Raw genomic sequence first — 17,664 nt, forward strand, 5'->3', positions numbered from 1 at the left:
CGCTCTCACAGTTTGCTCTAGACGTTCTCTTAGGTCAAGAATGTAACCATATGTTGTCTTCGTATCTTCTCCCAGCTTTTCCCTGGTCCAGAGCTCTCTGAGGACTGCGAGCGGTCCTCGCACATGTCGTCTAAATATCAACTCAAACGGAGAAAACCCCAGACTCGCCTGCGGCACCTCTCTGTATGCGAACACAAGCGGAGCGATATAATGATTCCATGTTTTGGGCTGCTCCTCACTGAGCTTCCACAGCATCTGCTTGAGTGTGCCGTTAAATTTCTCCACCGTCCCATTGCACATTCGATGGTAAGGGGTCGTGCTGAGGTGTTTCAGTGCCAAGAGATCATTGAGCTTTCTCATCATTTCGGAAGTGAAACAAGAGCCTAGTCACAAAGGATCTCTCTCGGAAAACCTATTCGCGAAAACATCTCCACCAAACCCTCTGCCACGGTCGCTGAATCTATCTTTGGCAGAGCCACGTCGTAGGGATACCGCGTGGCAAAATCGACGAGAGTGAGAATATATCTAATCCCTTTCACCGACGTGGACAACAGCGGACCGACAATATTGACAGCGACCCGATCAAATGGAGTGTCGATAAGAGGCATGCGTCCCAATGGAGCTTTCACTACTTTGCCTTTGGGCACGTCCTTTGACAGGAGTCACACGACCCGACATACCTCTTAATCTCCTCCTGCACTCTCGGCCAGTAGAACTCTTCCAGAACTTGATCTGTAGTCTTTTTAATGCCATGATGCCCCGCCAACGGGCTATAGTGGGCAAGCCTTAACACCTGTGATCGGCAAGACTTGGGAAGTACTACCTGCCGAACCTCTCTGTCAGAGGCGAGGTGATAGAGGCGGTACAGCAAACCCTTTTCAACAGAATACGAGTGCGAAGTGCCATGCTTGCCATGGAACACCTTCCATACTTTCACCCAACATGCCTTCAATGACTCATCGTCTCTTTACTCTGCTTCTAACATTTCCTTGGTGAACCTCATGGGACCAACGCTTAAAGCAGTACTTTCTCTCCTTCACCCGGAAACTTCCTTTCCAGCCAACACCACTTTTGGGCCCTCACCCTCACCATTTTCACTGGCGACCTCGTCATTGACTATGTCAGGACATAATTTAGCAATGCCTTCCAATTTCTTTCAATTAATATCTGTATTTGATGGCTCACGGGGTTCTGGTATATTTCCAATTATGACATCGTACAATGCTGTCTCCATGCACTTTACCAGGGCCGTGCCAGTGAAATAAGGGGAAGCGATATAGACTTCTGCCTGGGGAATTTCTAGACTACTGCCATCAACAAGGAACACCGTAGATCTCGAGCCGGTGAGAGCTGAGTCAAGAACTGGGGCTCTCCACAGCACCACTGTATTGCTCCCCGTGTCCCGTAAAACACGTACGGGTAGGCCCACTAGTACAGGCATGTGTTGGGCGTCTGCAGGTTTTTTACGGACAAGTCCGACCACCTCCTTATCCTCAGCTGGTTCAAGCCTCTCTGCTGTTGTGGACACCGTTTCAGGCGCAACACACTCTGGCTGAACACAACAGGATGATTGCTTCTGGTTTTCATGCTTTCTTGAGGAGGAACTTACATCATGCCCTGTTTTCCAACAATAAACGCAATAAAGCTGTTTTGGCTTAGAGTGACAGTCGGCAGCCTTATGTCCTGGTCGGTTACAAATGAGGCACCTTCCTGACTGTCTACTCGATGGTATATCCTTCTCTCTTGGAATGCCCACCTCGAACGATTCTTTGTACGAAGACAAGTTTCTTTGCCGCTGGGCCTCTAGAAAGTTGTCTGCTGCCTCAGTTATTTTGTCCAGTGTTTTGCGCTCTCTGTCTCGAAGAAAATCGCCAGACGACTATGACAGTTCCTCATGAACTGTTCGGCCACCACCAAGTCGCGTAAATCATCGTACGTTGTGGCCGTTCCCGACATCTCGACCCATCGATCGAAAAGACTGAGCAGGCGTGCTGTGTATTGCTTGCCTGTTTCTTTATCTAGCGGCTTACTTTCTCGAAACCTTTCACGATAACCCTCTGCTGTGAACCGAAAATGTTGGAGCAGGGCTAGTTTTGCCTTATCATAATCCATTGAGTCTGTGGGAGACAATTGACCGAACACACAGAGAGCCTCCCCAGTAAAAGACATACTGAGAGCTATAGCCCATTTTTTCTTGGGCCAGCTGTGCCCTTCTGCGATGCGCTCAAAGCGTTTGAGGTATGCATCTAAGTCATCCCTGCGATCGTCGAAAGGCGGGATCAACTTGTGTGGGCTAACCGCTGCTGAGGGCCCCGGTGCGGGTTCTCGATTTCCCCCACCAGCTTCTGCGAGCCTTAATTGGAGCTGCAATCTACGCTCTTTGGCCTCTTCTAGCGACTTTGCATGCTCTCATTCGGCTTGTGCTTTGCGCTGCTCTGCCTCTGCTTGTGCCTTGGCATGCTCGCGTTCGGCTTCTGCTAGGGCCTTGGCGTGCTCGCGTTTGACTTGTGCTTTGCGTTCCTCAGCCTCTGCTTGCGCCTTGGCGTGCTCGTGTTCGGCAGCATGTGCTGCGTGTTCCCTCTCTTGCTCGGCAGCCACCCACGTGAGCAGCTCGGCGTCTTCCAGCCCCATGTGTTCGCCCAACTCGACCAAATCCTTTAGTGTTGCCATCGTTTTCTTTTTTACGGACCCATGAAAGGAAAGAGAAAACAAGTACGGCTTCGTCCTGTCACGGACGCCAGTTGTGGTGAATTGGTAGCGCGTCCCCGACTTTCCAAAGCGGAACGCTATCACGTGCAGGTTCGAACAAGAGGACAAAGAGATCAAACAAAACAAAATGAAGCCGTATTTATAATTTAAAGGAAAGGGGCCAATAAGAAACGGAAACGAAAACAAGAAAAACACACTCAACGCCGTACAACACTACAGAAAGAAAAGAGTTCACCCGGTACTGAGTGTCCCAGGTGAAGCTGGGATGCCTTGTTGACAGGACGGAATGCTGGTTGATGAACTGCGATATGTCGCTGGCGTTGCGTTGACAGAAGCAGCGAAAGAGAGCCAGGTGGTATTAGGAGCGGAGAAAACTGCAGGAAAACGCCGGTGGTCTCGAGTCCACATCCCGAAGAACTTGGCCGCGGCAGGAAAAACGTAGCCAGGTCTTGTCGACGGCGTCACGAAACACCGGAGGCTTAGAGCAGGCTATCCAAGTGTGCCTTTTGGCAGCACGGACCCTCAGTCCATCGGCTGCCTCCTCCACTCTTGCAAGGAACGCAGTAGGCTTGCGTCGGTGATCCAAAGGAGGTCACGGCAGCACGGACCCAACGTCCGACGGCTGCCACCTCCACGCTTGAATCACCTGATCTCCACTGCGCTGTCTTCTTTTACACCTCGGTTTTCTGACACATCAGCTCTCCGCTCCTCATGCTCGCCACGCACTTTGTCGCCGTTGCCTCGCACACACCCTTCGCACGAGAACACGCGCAATGCTGGGCTGGCACGTGCAGCTCTCCGCTGTCCGACGAACCACTGTCGACGCACCGCGTTCACAAATCCTGTGAGGATCTTTTGTGCACCTCACACATGGCCGCGGCCAATAAACTGCATAGCTACGGCGGGTCAGGAAGCTCCGCTCCCAGAGGTGGGGCGGTGGAGGAGCGCCAGCTTTCCAGCGTGCAAAAAGTGAAAGTGACAAGAGGAGAGGGAAAGGCGCGAAGACGCTGAAATTCAGATTTTGACTACAGATAACTCAGCTTCTAGAAAGTGCATTAAAAAAATTCTTGCTGGACAACGTTCATGAAGCGGCGTGCTTTAACATCCCAGGCATACGGCAACCTTATTAGAGCTCCTTTCAGAGCCCCTTTAAGGTCAGAAAAACATGGCCTTGAATGAATCGAATAATGAACAAGAATGGTGTGCAAACCATCATTTGGCACCCAACTAATGACTTCAAATTGTGTGCTTTGTTAATATTCTGCTCAGAGATACGCGCAGCTGCATATTGTATTAGCTTCATGTCCTCACCAGTGTCTTGTCTTTCCTATTTGCATATTCCTTTTCGTATATTTTGCTCGCTGGACCCACTTCATCATTCTAATTCCTTGCTGTAGGCATCATCTACAAGCATAAAAGGCGCAACAGCCAGCCTTTTACATCATACTGTGCCAGTTGTCTAAGCAGCTAGCTTTGTTCAGGCTGAAGTTTTGCATCCAGGGGACAAAGCACCCTGTTAAACTTTTGGATGTCTATCAGTGATGTAAAGGACACCCATCAGTCGCTCTATTTGAGGACAGTATAATACCCTTGAAAACGCAGTATACTTATGCATGGGGTGAATTTTTTTTAACCGTTACAGATTTCTATTTTAAAAACCATGAGAGATACGTCGTGACATCTGTTCATGTGGATCTCACTGCAAGGCAGGCATTAAGTATGCGATAAAGCTCAATGAAAAGTCAATTAGTTACTAAAATTAACTAATCAAAATTTCAATTTTTTGTTTTAGGGTGCAAGACTATATTCTGAAATTGAAGGCTGTCAACATCGTAGGCGAGCCCAGTTTTTAATTTTCTGCATTGGCATTGTGGTTCGAAATGTCGAGCATCAAAAAAGCACTTTTGAAAGCTCATTGAGTTGAATTTTCCTCTTTGCACATTTGTAACGTGGCATCGCTGTGCGTGGTATGGTCAAAATCACAATAAGTTCTAAATCATAAAATACACAAACTACATCTGTATTTGCTGCGTTATAAATGTGAGCAATGCCATTTTTTCACTGTGCAATGTGGGACAGCCGACTTAACAAGCTTTCAAAGGTGCATTTTTCACCTTCGATATTTCAAACGTACCAGAGTGCCAATTCAGAAAATTTTAAAACTGGACTCGTCTTCTGTGCTGACGGCCTTCAATTTCGCAATATAATCTGACACTCTAAAACCAAAAATAAAAAGTTGATTAGTTAATTTGAGTTATCTGATTGTATTTTATTTACTTGTGTACAATCCTTGTGTACAAGCCTTGTGTACAATCCACCTACACAGACCATACTAACGTAGTCAAACCTCGTTATAAAGAGCATGGATATTACAAATTATTGGCAATATCGAACTGCTCCTAATTATTTTCAGCAAACATTTTATGTATCGTACGCGGTTCGCCAACTGGCGAGCGCCAAACTGTGCCTGCTTGGATAGCTGGCGGCAGGCTTTGCCTCACTACACAGGTGACTAGTGGTCGTGCCGCAAGCGGTAGCGCCATATATGGTTCCCACTTTATCGCGCATTTGCTAACAGCGCCACAGAAGATATATGGGTGAGAAAAGTTGGTAGCCAGGTGATCGGTGCTCATTTGCACCTCTCACACCCATAGATAGTGCCCCGGAACCAGCGACATGGTCGGTATATATTGTTGAAGCTTTCCAGCAGCCATCCTCTGCTCACATAGACTGTCACGGAGCGCAGGTGATGAAAACGGCGATAGCTTTTACCCTGGCATCCGATTTCTTACGCGACTTTGCTGTAATGCGAGGAAGCCAGCCTAGCTGGCGTTTGGCCTGCCACATCCGTGTGCTATGGTGCTTTGCGAGGAAGCCAAACTAACTGGCATTTGCCGCTTGGTTTTTTGCCGCTCCCGCAGTCGCCATGAGCGGCTTCGAAATGGTGCAAAATCTACGGAAAAGGTCTCTCCCAGTTGCCATTCTTTCGCAGTTGAGATGTTGCTCTCACCATTCACATTTGTACAGATTAGTTATCTCGATGCCTACACTTTTCGCGACAACAATGTCTGTCTTGTTGCGGTGTCGTGGCCACCCGATTGTTGCAAGCATTTTCGTTCAGCGGCGTTGTACTTGTGTCGCCTTTTGCTGTTAGCTGGTGATATTGAGGCGAACCCTGGTCCGATGACGAAGGTGCAAGAGGATAAGCTTGACTCAGTGTGCAATGCAATCCAGCGTCTAGAGACAAATAATGCAAGCCTTCCCAAATCTGTTAATAATGTTTTAGAAATGCATATCACCCTTAGAAGTGACTTAGACACGCTAACTTAACGTGTCGATGAACTGGAAACCAAGCTTGTGCCTATGCCTTGTAAGCAGCTCCCAGAAATCTGCAACAGCGATGTTCGCAAACTCTAGGAAAAAATTGATGACCTGGAAAACTGTTCAAAAAGGTCGAATGCATTGTTCTTTGGTGTTAAAGATACTGACTGTTCTGAAACGTGGGAAGACACCGAGGCTCTTGTTCGTGAATTCTGTCAAAATAAGCTAGGTGTTTCAGTCCAGTCTATTGCAAGGGCCCACTGTCTCGGTCACTATTCAACTGATAAAAATCGACCAATAATAGCGAAATTCTACAATGAAAAAGAAATCAACACTTTGCTAAGCAATGGCAACAAGCTTAAGGAAACAGACATCAGGATAGCATGTGACTACTCGGTTGATGTGCGCGATAAGCGTGGAAAACTTTGGCAGTTCTCGAAGTTGATTAAGAAGGAGAGTGACTGTGCCCGCCTTGTCTTCAACAAGCTGTTTATAAACGATAATATTTACGTCTGGGACACGGATGCCAACTGCACAGTTGGTTTGGCAACGTCAGGAAATGATGTGCCTTAAGTAGAAGCTCGGACCCCGGGAAGTCCCAATGACTGACCCAATCACCTACCTGCCTTACCACATTCAAGTAACTCTTCCTTGCCACCACTTGATAAGCATAGTCATGATAACGCGTTGTTTTTCTTTTATACAAATGTTAGAAGTATCCTCTCGAAAGCCGTTCCTATTTCCTCGCTCATCGACTCATGTTCTGCATCATTAATCGCGCTCATGGAAACGTGGCTTACGGACAACGTTCCTGACGACAAAATTTTTTTTACTCAAGCAACGTTCAATATATTTCGCTGTGACAGGGCGAATCGGAGAGGCGGCGGTGTTCTGTTGGCAATAAAAAAAGACATCCTGTGTACCCATTATAGTTTCTACATTTCATGAATGTGTATGGGCAAATTTTCTAAAATGCAGTACTAGAAACCTACTTATTGGTGTTTTTTTTCGACCCCCAGATTCAGGCAGTGTTTTTGCTGAAGAATTTTATCGCATTCTGAGTGAAGTGTGCAACCAGTTTCCAAATTGTGCTTTATTGATATTTGGTGACTTTAATTACCCCTATATTAATTTAGCTACACTATCTGTCGCGGCGAGTGAAAGAGAATCGAACACATTTCTTCAGTCATGTTTAGATTTTTCATTATCTGAACTCATCATGGAACCAACACGGCGCACTCCCACATGCTCCAGCATACTTGATCTAATACTTACTAATATTCCTGACATTTGCACCAACATCAGTTATATTGATGGGCCCTCCGATCATGACATCATTACTGGAAACATTGTTCAGAGAGAGGTAGGAAGGGGACTAATAAGAAAATTAAATCCTATAGCAAAGCTAACTTCGATGGAATGAATGCTGAACTATCTCTCTTTACTGACGTTCTTCTTACTAGCTTCTCGTCCCGTACAGTTGAAGAAAACTGGATTGCATTCAAAAATTTGTTCTCCCCCCTTGCTGATAAGTATATTCCCACCATAACAATTAGGAGTAACAGTTCTGCACCATGGTTTAACAAGCAACTTCGATGCTTAAACAACAAAAAAAAGTGATTATACAGGCAAACCGTCAAGAGCAATCGTACATCATCGTGGCTTAAATACAAGCAGTGCGACAAAGAATGCCAGGCCTTACTTAAATCCTTTTTTAACCCTGACCTATCATCTATGCTGACTAACAACCCTCGAAAATTTTGGCAAGTAATAAACCCCAGCAGTCATCCTGAAATTATGCTTACTGATCACACAGACGCCACTGTTCCCGAGGAGCCTCAGATGTTTATTCGTTCTCAGCGAAGACAAAACAGCATGCCTAAAGAATTATTAAGCGAATAGTTAAAGCAAGTATTGTATTCTTTAGTGCGACAGGAAAGCAGTACATAGAAAAAGCAGTTAGATGAAAATTTAGAAGCACCCACCACATGTCTTAGTGGCTTTGGTGTTCGGCTGCTGATCTCAGGTTCACGGGGTTGATCCCGATCCTGCTGCAGTGGCAGTATTTCGACGGTGGCAAAACATAAAAACAATGGTGCGCTGTGTGACGTGAATGCACGTTGAAGAACCCCATGTGGTATAAATTAATCCGGAGCCGTCCACTGTGGTGTTCTTCATAGCCCATGTGTTGCTGCAGGATGTTAAACCTGGCATACCACTTCCAAAGTTTGGAAGCCTGATACCTTGGTGATGTAAAGTCTTAATTTGCAGTGCAAGAAATGTCGGCGCTGGTTTACTATTGTGATGCATCCCAGAGCCAATGTGCTACATAGTTATGTGTTGTGAAACACGTATGTGTTAATGAACATGAGGGCCGCTGGCAGAGTTTGCTCTGAATTTTTCTTCATTATTCATGGCGTGGTGTGCACAATTCCTCCACTTTTCTGCTGTCACCGTTGGTGTCTTGTCTCTGAGCGGAGCTTCAACCAAAGGAAGCCATAAATCTTTATGCTCATTCTTGGTATCATTATTAACTTGTACCCAGAGAAACTCCATAGGTTAAAGCTAAGGTGGGAGCCAGAGCTTGACGTTGCCAGCCCTCGCCACAGCGACTCCTACATGTTATTTGACAACGCACAGTTTGGGCAGCTTCATGATTTATAGGAGCCACATTGTTGGCATCATAGCGTTCCATTAGTGTTGTCTCTGTCAGCTACTGCTGAACTGCTTCTTTGTGTAAAACTGTTGTCGGCATTGCTTCGTCCAGGTGTGAATGACACAACTGCTTGTGTTTCGCTAGGATGTTTCTTTTGGCTGCTTCACATGAGTGAAAACATCTCAAAATGATTGCCATCCATTCCTTCATAGCAGTCTTCACCCTTTCTGGTTTTATGCAGGAAACATACAGGCAGCCGTTGATGGGCCTTTCTCATTGCTGATGTGCATCACAATGATGCGGTGGCCCTTCCCTGGCAGCCTGCTCCAGGCCATGGTTGTCCTGATCTTGGCACAAGCAGCACACGCTCACTGTTCTGTCCTTCCACCAACACTGCGCTTGCTGCCGTTGCACATATCTCATCCAGGTAAATAATCTGGGAACCTACCATCTTGTACCTTAGGTAGCTTTCCTGCCTTGCGAAAGTGTCTTCTCTTTCAGTGGGCAGTTAGTGTAATTTTATTGCGCGTTTCCTTCTGTTAAACGATGCGTTAGACATTAGAATACATGAATTACCGTGTGGTATTTTCCTACAACCGCTAAATAATTTGATTGAATTTCTTCTCTCGTGCTGTTTCGGTTTCATTGACTGAACGACGACTGTGACGTCAAGTTGATGTTTTGTTTGCGTGATCTACTAGAAAAACTGTAATATAATCGCTGATATGTAGATTTAATTCACTATGACATTTAATCCAGCATCTTCCAAGACATGGAATGACGAGCCTGTTAGTGATTATATTAAAGTTTTTCCAGTTCATCACGTGGCCAAAACATCAACTTGACGTCACAGTCGTCCTTCGGTCGATGAAACCGAAACACCGTGAAGAAAAAATTCAATTATAAATTATTTAGCGTTCGTACACAAATACCACAGGGTGCTTCATGCATACGAATGTCTAAGATATCGTTTGAAAGAAAAAAACACGCAAGAAAAAATTTGGTGTCTATAGTCCTTTAAAGGGGTGCAGACACAAAATTTTAAACACATTGAACGGCATGAGAGTGAGAGAGAGAAAGACTTTATTGTGCAGAGGAATTCGGGCCTCCCAGGACCCCTGGGTCCACGCACGACCACACCGCACTCAAACGTTCATGGCTAAAAGGTCCATGACGCTGCCCGCACAGGTGGCGACGATCTTCTGTCGTGCCTGATCTGTGGAGCGTAGTGAGGTCTCCCAGTCCTCCGTTGTTGGGAGTGGCTCCGGCCTGCAGGGTGGAGGGGAAGCCGGACAGACCCCGAGGATATCAGTCAGGTTTGCCTTTTGTGCGTTGTGCAGAGGGCAGGAAGGTGGGATGGGTCGGTAGTGTGGAGAGGAGAGAGGGGGTAGTTACGGTACGATTTCTTTCATGGGCGTAAGAAGTTGCCATCTCGCAAGTGTCTGGCACATTCTTTGAGTGGAACATAAATTATTGCTGTTTTTAATGCTGAGTTGAGTTGAGTTGAGTGGTTGTAAACTACTGGTGGGATTAGCCTTGCAGTTGCTGCCGGCAATTGCTCCACCGTAGCGACACTTAAATAGAAATCACAGAAACACTGTCCGCAAAAACCTAAATAGACACTCCTGAGGTCACCATGTGGAGGCCAAATCCGTGTCCTGCAGGTAAAGTAGAAGAAGGCGAAAAGCATCCCTTCTACTCGACTGGCTCCCGCGCGGGAAAACAATGTCCTGAAGAGAACTGTGAGGAACTCCTGCCTTCCTGAGGGATCCTAATAACACAGCCCGTTCTGCGTTGTACAAAGTACCGCACAAGAGGTAACGTTCTATGTCACCACACACACCACACGTTGAACACAATGGTGACAACGCTAGGCCAGTCTTATACATCCACGCCGGCGTACGAGCAGAATCCGTGCGAACGCGGTGCAGCAAAGTGGCTTGGTACCTTTTGAGACCCTTGGTCACACATGGCTGATGAGGAGAGCTCCACAAAGAACGGAAGTGGCACAACACCACATCTCTGAACATTTGCTTGACTTCATGAGGGACTCAATGTACTGGAATCCCGGAGAGAGCTGTATGGGCGAGCTTGTCTGCTATCTCGTTGCCTAAGACACCTATGTGGGAGGGCACCCATTGAAAACGTATAGAGAAGCCTTTGCTATGTAGATTCTGCACCAGACGTAGGGATCTAAGACTCAAGGCATCAGTGGGGAACCCGTACTCTAACCTTTGAAGGGCAGATTTGGAATCCGTAATTATGACAGTAGGTTGAGGCGTACAACACCGTAGCTTCTTTAGAGCTGCCTCAATGGCAACGCTTTCGGCCATTGTGGAGGACACGACTTTAGTAAAACGAACAGACCAATCATACTTCAAAGACGGAATATGAAAAGCAGCTGCACTAGATCCTCTCACCTTGTCCACAGAGCCGTCTGTAAAAATTTGAAGATGACTGGCATATTCGGTCTCAAGATGTTCCAGTACGAGCGAACGCATTGCCGCTAAAGGAGAATTCCGCTTAGCACGAACGTGGGAAATTGTCAAGGAACAGTCGAGGCTCGGAAAGGACCAAGGTGGCTTCAACGTCTTAGGTCGATCTCGAAGGTCGAGACCCAGAGAACGAAGAGTATTTAAAGCCAAGTACGCTCGGGACACAGATCTCTTTCGAAGGCGCTGTAGAAGCGCTCTCCCGGCAACAGTCTCTCTGAGGCGGCCAATTTGCAGCAAAAGACTTTGTGAAGCGGCTAGCCGAAGAGGTTTCGATTGAGACTCATACAGTACTGCATTGTTTGGAGCAGCCCGCGGAACGCCGAGAGCTCTCCTTAGTCCCATTCTGTGCTAAACCTCAAGGCGTTCCAGCTGAGATACCGAGGGGGAAATTAAAGGGAGCTGGTACATTATGCGACTTGTCACCAGGGCATCGTGAAGCCTGATCATTGAAGCAGGATGGTTTCCCCATTGCTCACTAGCAACTCTACGAAGCACATTGAGACGCGGCGAAGATAGTGAAGCCACAATCGAGTCCAACAGCTCGTCGCCACTGTAGACGTGAGTCAATACTGACGCCAAAAAAACATATGTGGTTAACCTTACGAAGGCAAGACTGATCAAGGTCTATGCTCTGCCGCGCATACCGTCGTCCCCTACCTGGAAACAGGACGAAGCCAGATTTTTCCACCGATAGAGTCAACCCAACACCTTGAAGGTAACCTTTAACTGAAAGCACGGCCTGTCGCGCTAATAGAGCTAAGCGTTTGTGTTGATATCCGGTTAACCAAAGACAAATGTCGTCTGCATATATCGACATATGGACATGCCTACAATGTTTTTGCACTTTTGCGGGAAGACCAGCCATGACAACATTAAAGAGCGTTGGGGACAGGACACTACCCTGAGGTACCCCTCGCGATACCGCCCTTTCGGAGCTCATTGTACTGCCTAACCGCACTCGAAATTTACGATCACTGAGAAATGAGTCACTGAATCGCAGAAGATAGCCCTGGACGCCTACGACCTGCAGACTATTCAGTATTGAGCTCTGGAGGACGCTATCATAAGCCTTTGATACGTCTAGGAAAATAGCTAGTGTTGAAAGTCCAAAAGCACTCTGATGTTCAATGGGGCTTATCAAGTCCAGGACGCTATCTTGCGCGCATAAACCTGTGCGGAATCCAGTCATGCATGTTGGTAGTGCCCTTCTATCCTCAAGCCACCAAGACAAACGCTTACTTGCCATCTTCTCCATGAGCTTAGCCACACACGACGTCAGCGATACAGGACGATACGAGGCCGCGTCTGTCATCTCTTTGCTGGCCTTCAGCAGTGGGACTACACAAGCCACCTTCCATGATGGGGGAACGTCACCAGACTCCCACAGTCGATTGAGATAGGTTAGGAGCATCTTCCGGTGTTCCAGAGGCAGGTTCTGTAACATTTGATTGGTAATGCCGTCAGGACCTGGTGCACAGCGACGCCGCAGGCTGCGGAGCGCTGTCTGTAGTTCTCGAAGTGTGAACGGGGCGTCCATAACAGACGGAGACGTAGCAGGCAGAGCGCAGGGATGAATGCCTGGTCTGGAATTTACAAATGCATCCGCAAATTCCTCTGCCAAGCACACGAGATGTTTCTGCGTTCGCAATGCCAGCGCCTCGAAAGGTTTACTTGGACGAGAGCCACCAGCAGGACTGCCAACGACACGCCAAATTCTCGTTATCGGTGAGAAAACAGTCAAACTAGCGCAAAAGGATGCCCACTGGGACCTACAGAGCTTGTTCGCATGACGTCTAATGGCAGAGTTGAGCCTGTTGAAAGTTGTCTTCAAGGCTCTGTCGTCTTTCTTCCGCAACAGTTGTCGCTCCGCCCTTCTGCGCGCTGCGCAGAGGTTCCTGAGTTTTAAATCCGGAGTCGGAAAATGATCAGGTAGCTTGAGCGCCGTGGTAGCAGCCATCTTAGCATAAATCATTTTGTCTGTCACATCACCGGAAACACAGGCTAAGTGCTCCCTGTATTTGTCCCAATTAACCACATGGCAAATTTTAGGACCACGCAGATGGAAGTCGGCAGTAAACACAAATATCGGGTAGTGATCACTTCCCATTCGGTCAGCTCTAGTTGACCACTGCACACGAACGTCAGGTGAATGTAAGGTTAGGTCTATAGATGTGGGTGAGGTTGGAGGCCGAAAGAAAGTGGGACTTCCGTCATTGGCCACGCACAGGTCCAAACTGTCGATGACTTTTACAAGTTGGCGTCCGTGAGGATCTGTGTTCCTGTCACCCCAGGCAGGGTGGTGGGCGTTGAAGTCAGCGCAGATGATTCTGGGTGCTGGGCAGCGGTCACAAAGTTGCTGGAGGAACAAAGCCATATCGACCTTCTTCCGCGGGGACACGTATACTGATGCAATGGATAGAGATCGGAAGGCGAGCCGTATCCTCACAGCCACTACCTCAATACTGTCAGTGCAAAGATCGGTGACGTTCAAAGCCACATGAGGAATCTCCCTTCGTATGTAAAGGGCTGCAATTCCTGCGGGAAAAGACTTTATGCTGCAATTCTTGTGGGCGACGTATCCCGGCAAAGACCTCCCGCTTGGCAAGCCAGCCTCCGAGAGGGCCAGTACTGGAACACAGGTCTCTTTCAAGAACAATTTAATTCTGCTAATCGACTTATAATCCCAGCGCAGTTCCATTGCATGATAAACGGCACTTTTCTATGGTTTTTAGTTGCAACAGGTTGAAGTAAACTAGCCATCTAGGAGTTGAAGTTCTCTGCGAAGGCGGCGATCAAGGTCTCAAAGGAAAGCTCCAGCTGTATAAAGTTCTTCAAAGTGCCAGGATGCATCGCTTGGCTATATGAACGCAGGACATCAAACAAAACGCGTAGAAGGTCGGAAAGATTCCGGCTTTTGAGCTCCTTATTTTGCTGCACGCACTGGCACACCACTTCCACAAAAGACGTGGACTGGGACCCACTCTTGGCCACGGTAGCTGGTGTCTGCATCTCTTTTAAGGCAAGGGGATGTCCTCCTTGTTGTCGAGTCTTGCTGTGATCTGGTCGCTGAGGAACATGGACACTTTTTGCAGAAGCAGATCGAACAGCCAGCTCGCCCTCGGAGGCCGTTGCCGACTTGCTCGGATCAGGTCGTGCAGCGACGTCGCTTGCTACCACGTCCCGAGCTTCCGACTCGAGCGCAGGGAACCCTTCACTTCCATGTATCGGCTTCTCAGTAGGTTGTGGTTTGGGGCCACTAATGAAGGACTTGCGACGGGTAAGGCGCTTACACGGAATGTGCAGCCACTGAAACTCGCTGGATGGTCACCTCCACAATTAGCGCAAGCAAAATCTGCCTTGCACTCTTTGTAATCATGGCCACCACCACACCGCTTGCAACGTTGATCTTTGTTGCAAACTCTCGCTACATGTCCAAAGCGTTGGCACCTGAAGCACCGGGGAGGAGTTTCAACGAACTCGTGGACTGCATGTTTGGTGAAACCAAGGTCAATTAATCCAGGGCGCTCGGTGTCGGGAGCAAACGTTAGCACAATAGAGTTTGTAGGCTTCGCTGCCCATTGTTGTTCTCCAGGCTCCACCCGGCGCATTAACCGTCGCACGTGCAGAACTTCTTGCGGTTTCAAGTAGTCAAGAAGGGCACTTTCCGAATACCACACTGGTACTTCCCCTTATAACACATGTGTTAGTCATGTAGGAGTGTGGCAACCGGGCTTGAAACTCGTATGCCACCGATCTGAGAGCACCGCAGAAGAATGTCTACTTGCTCTTCCGTTGAGATATCTTGATGAAGAGCCCCTTGCATTGTGAAGCGACTGCGAATCGGAGCAGATCCCAGTAGTACTTTAATATCATCGAACAGCCTGATAGGGTTCCACTCTCTGAAGTCAAAACCTTTCTCTTTTGGCTGAACTATCACTGGGATGCCGACTGTCCGGTGCTTCCGATGACTCACCACTTTGAAGCCATCGTTGTCCATTTCTGCCATGTCAGCCACTTCCTCGTCAGAGGCGACGATAGTTGAGTCGTCCCCACTGAGCGATGATGACGCACTGCACTGCTGGACGTCCCTGATGACTGGCATATCCCCGCCATGTGATGCCATGGCCGCCTCCGCCCCACTGGGCTCCTTCGGATGGCGCTGTCCCTTTAAGGATACCGGCGCCGGAGCTGCTGTACCCTTCCCGTAGGGACAGTACCGCCTTAAAGACGCGGCCGTCTTCCAAGGGTGGAAATAACCTAGTTAATAACTAGAAAACAAGGCAAAATTACTGAGCTGAGGTGACAACAGATCGAGCAGCGTCGTCTTCCTCTTCCTCCTCCCCGTTTTTAATGCTGTCCGATGAGCCTGTTGCCATTTCCACCCACATCGGGCAGCCGCCGCGGCTCAGTGGTTATGGCGCTTGGCTGCTGACCCGAAAGACGTGGGTTCGATCCCGGCCGCGTTGGTCGAATTTCGATGGAGGTGAAATTCTAGAGGCCCGTGTACCGCGCAATGTCGGTGCACATTAAAGAACCCCAGGTGGTGGAAATTTTGCGGAGCCCTTCACTACAGCGTCCCTCATAGCCTGAGTCGCTTTCGGACGTTTAACTCCCATAAACGAAACCATTTCCACCAACATCGAGTGATGTCATGGTGCACTTGCTTTAATTATTGTGACGTTCTAAACTCAGGTGTTGTTCACTTCAGCGCTGGCGCTGACTGAGACCAAAGGCTTTGTGTACAAAATGGCTTGTAATTAATTATTCACACTATGCACTGGTGTTTTGCGCTTATTTTCATGATTGCTAGGCCCGTAGGCCTCTTTGAAGGCAAATAAACTGACACCGAAAAACTTTGTGCCTGGAACCCTTTAAAGCATATGCCATGTAGTTAGCATCTTACATTGTGGTGGAAAAATTTGTGCATGCATGACCTCAATGCCAGCTCTGGGAAGTTGTCATACAGGGTGCTGCGCCACTAATCTCCACTTCCTGGCCATTCTGTGCTGGGTGTCGACCACTTCCACCTGCTTATTCTTGCCTCTCCTTCTTTCCATTAAACGCTGTCCATGCACTGACACCAAGCATTTTGCTGGCAAATGCACATGTTCCATTCACAGTATGTCCCAAGTCTCTATCTTGCTGTAGATGTAGCAATTAAAAATTTTTTCTCATTGAATTACGAGAAAAAAAAACTCCACTTGTTTGCTTCTTAGTCAAGTGCCTTAGGTGTACAGCAGACGTGTTGAACAAGGAAGAATGTCACACCATGCTGGGAACTATGATGAAAGATAAACAGCATTTTGCATAGCACATACTTTGACACAGACGCATTAAAACTATAGGCAATGCTGATGGCATTGGCTTCGCCGCCTGTTGGCCAGGACACGAAGCGTGAGCAGGTCGTGTCTGCTGCTCTCCCTGTCCATTTCAGCGCGCTTTTGCGATGCGCTTGTGCTTTGATATTACATTGTGTGGAGTTTTGATTAGTCACGAATATAGTTTCATGTAAGTCTTCAGTGACGTAAAGGGTCGTGCTTCTGCACAGCTGGCTGCTCGAAAACTTTACAAAAAATTTTCCAGGAACGCGTCCTTAGGTCCCCTGCGTGCCTTCGCTCGTCAGCGGTTTTTTCAGCAGCGCAGGGGACAAAGGACGTGACAAGTGCACAGACACGGCGCTGAACTTACAACTGGTTTATTGAGGTGATTTTCACTACTTAAGTACAGTGGCAACCAATCTCAAATGAAAAGACAGATACACAAAACAGATTGACGAAAATGACAATTCCTGAGCACAGGTCTACAGTGGCACAAGACCAGCTGCGCACGTTTTTCTATTCTCATCAAGGAAACGTAGTTCTTTATCAGACAGAGCTATTGAGGCAACGCTTACGCATTCATCTTTGAATTTATGGATTTCATGAGCTTCAATGATTTCACGAGTGATTTTGCCTCTACAGAGAATGGCCCTTCCTGAGAGCACACAGCGGCACATCTTCAGCTCATGGCGCACTTGAATGGCGGCGGTGGTCTCAGACGGCAGACAAGACTACCGAATTCTTATGGCAGTGCGGGCTGCCGCAGCTTCGAGCCATCACTAAGAAGACGCATCAGGAAAGCTTCAGTCCAGTCCACACCTATGGTGAAGTGTCCTTGCCAGAACAAGTACAAGACGTCCTTAGACGAGGACCATAGTTCGCCGTCGAACCCAGGCGATCGGCACGGGAACTTCTTGCGATGGTGAGACAAGTTTCCAGCCTAGCAGCGGCTCCTGAAGTGGACCGATGTGTTTCAGATGGAGTGGACATTTTGGCAAAGTGTAAACCTACCGGGTGTAGAATTCCAATCAAATTCACCGTTTCGTTTTTAAAGAACAATTCGCTGACCCTATTAGACGCTGATAAAGAGGGAGGTTTTACTGTGATGCCTAAAGCGCTCTACTTATCGAAAGCAGAAAATGCTATCAGTTCAACTTTCCGGCAG

The 17,664-nt window shown here is 47.8% G+C and overlaps 1 protein-coding gene across 1 annotated transcript in view; it reads left to right on the forward strand.

The window, feature by feature from the left end:
* The first annotated feature begins 8,968 nt into the window (after window positions 1-8,968).
* The window catches only part of LOC144115139 (uncharacterized), a 33,761-nt gene continuing 25,065 nt past the window's right edge, over window positions 8,969-17,664 (forward strand). The window contains exon 1 of the mRNA XM_077649314.1: window positions 8,969-9,113. Coding sequence (XP_077505440.1) covers window positions 8,969-9,113 — 145 coding nt within the window. The remainder of the gene's footprint in view (window positions 9,114-17,664) is intronic.

Source organism: Amblyomma americanum, chromosome 1 (assembly GCF_052857255.1).
Source record: "Amblyomma americanum isolate KBUSLIRL-KWMA chromosome 1, ASM5285725v1, whole genome shotgun sequence".
Lineage (NCBI taxonomy): Eukaryota > Metazoa > Arthropoda > Arachnida > Ixodida > Ixodidae > Amblyomma > Amblyomma americanum.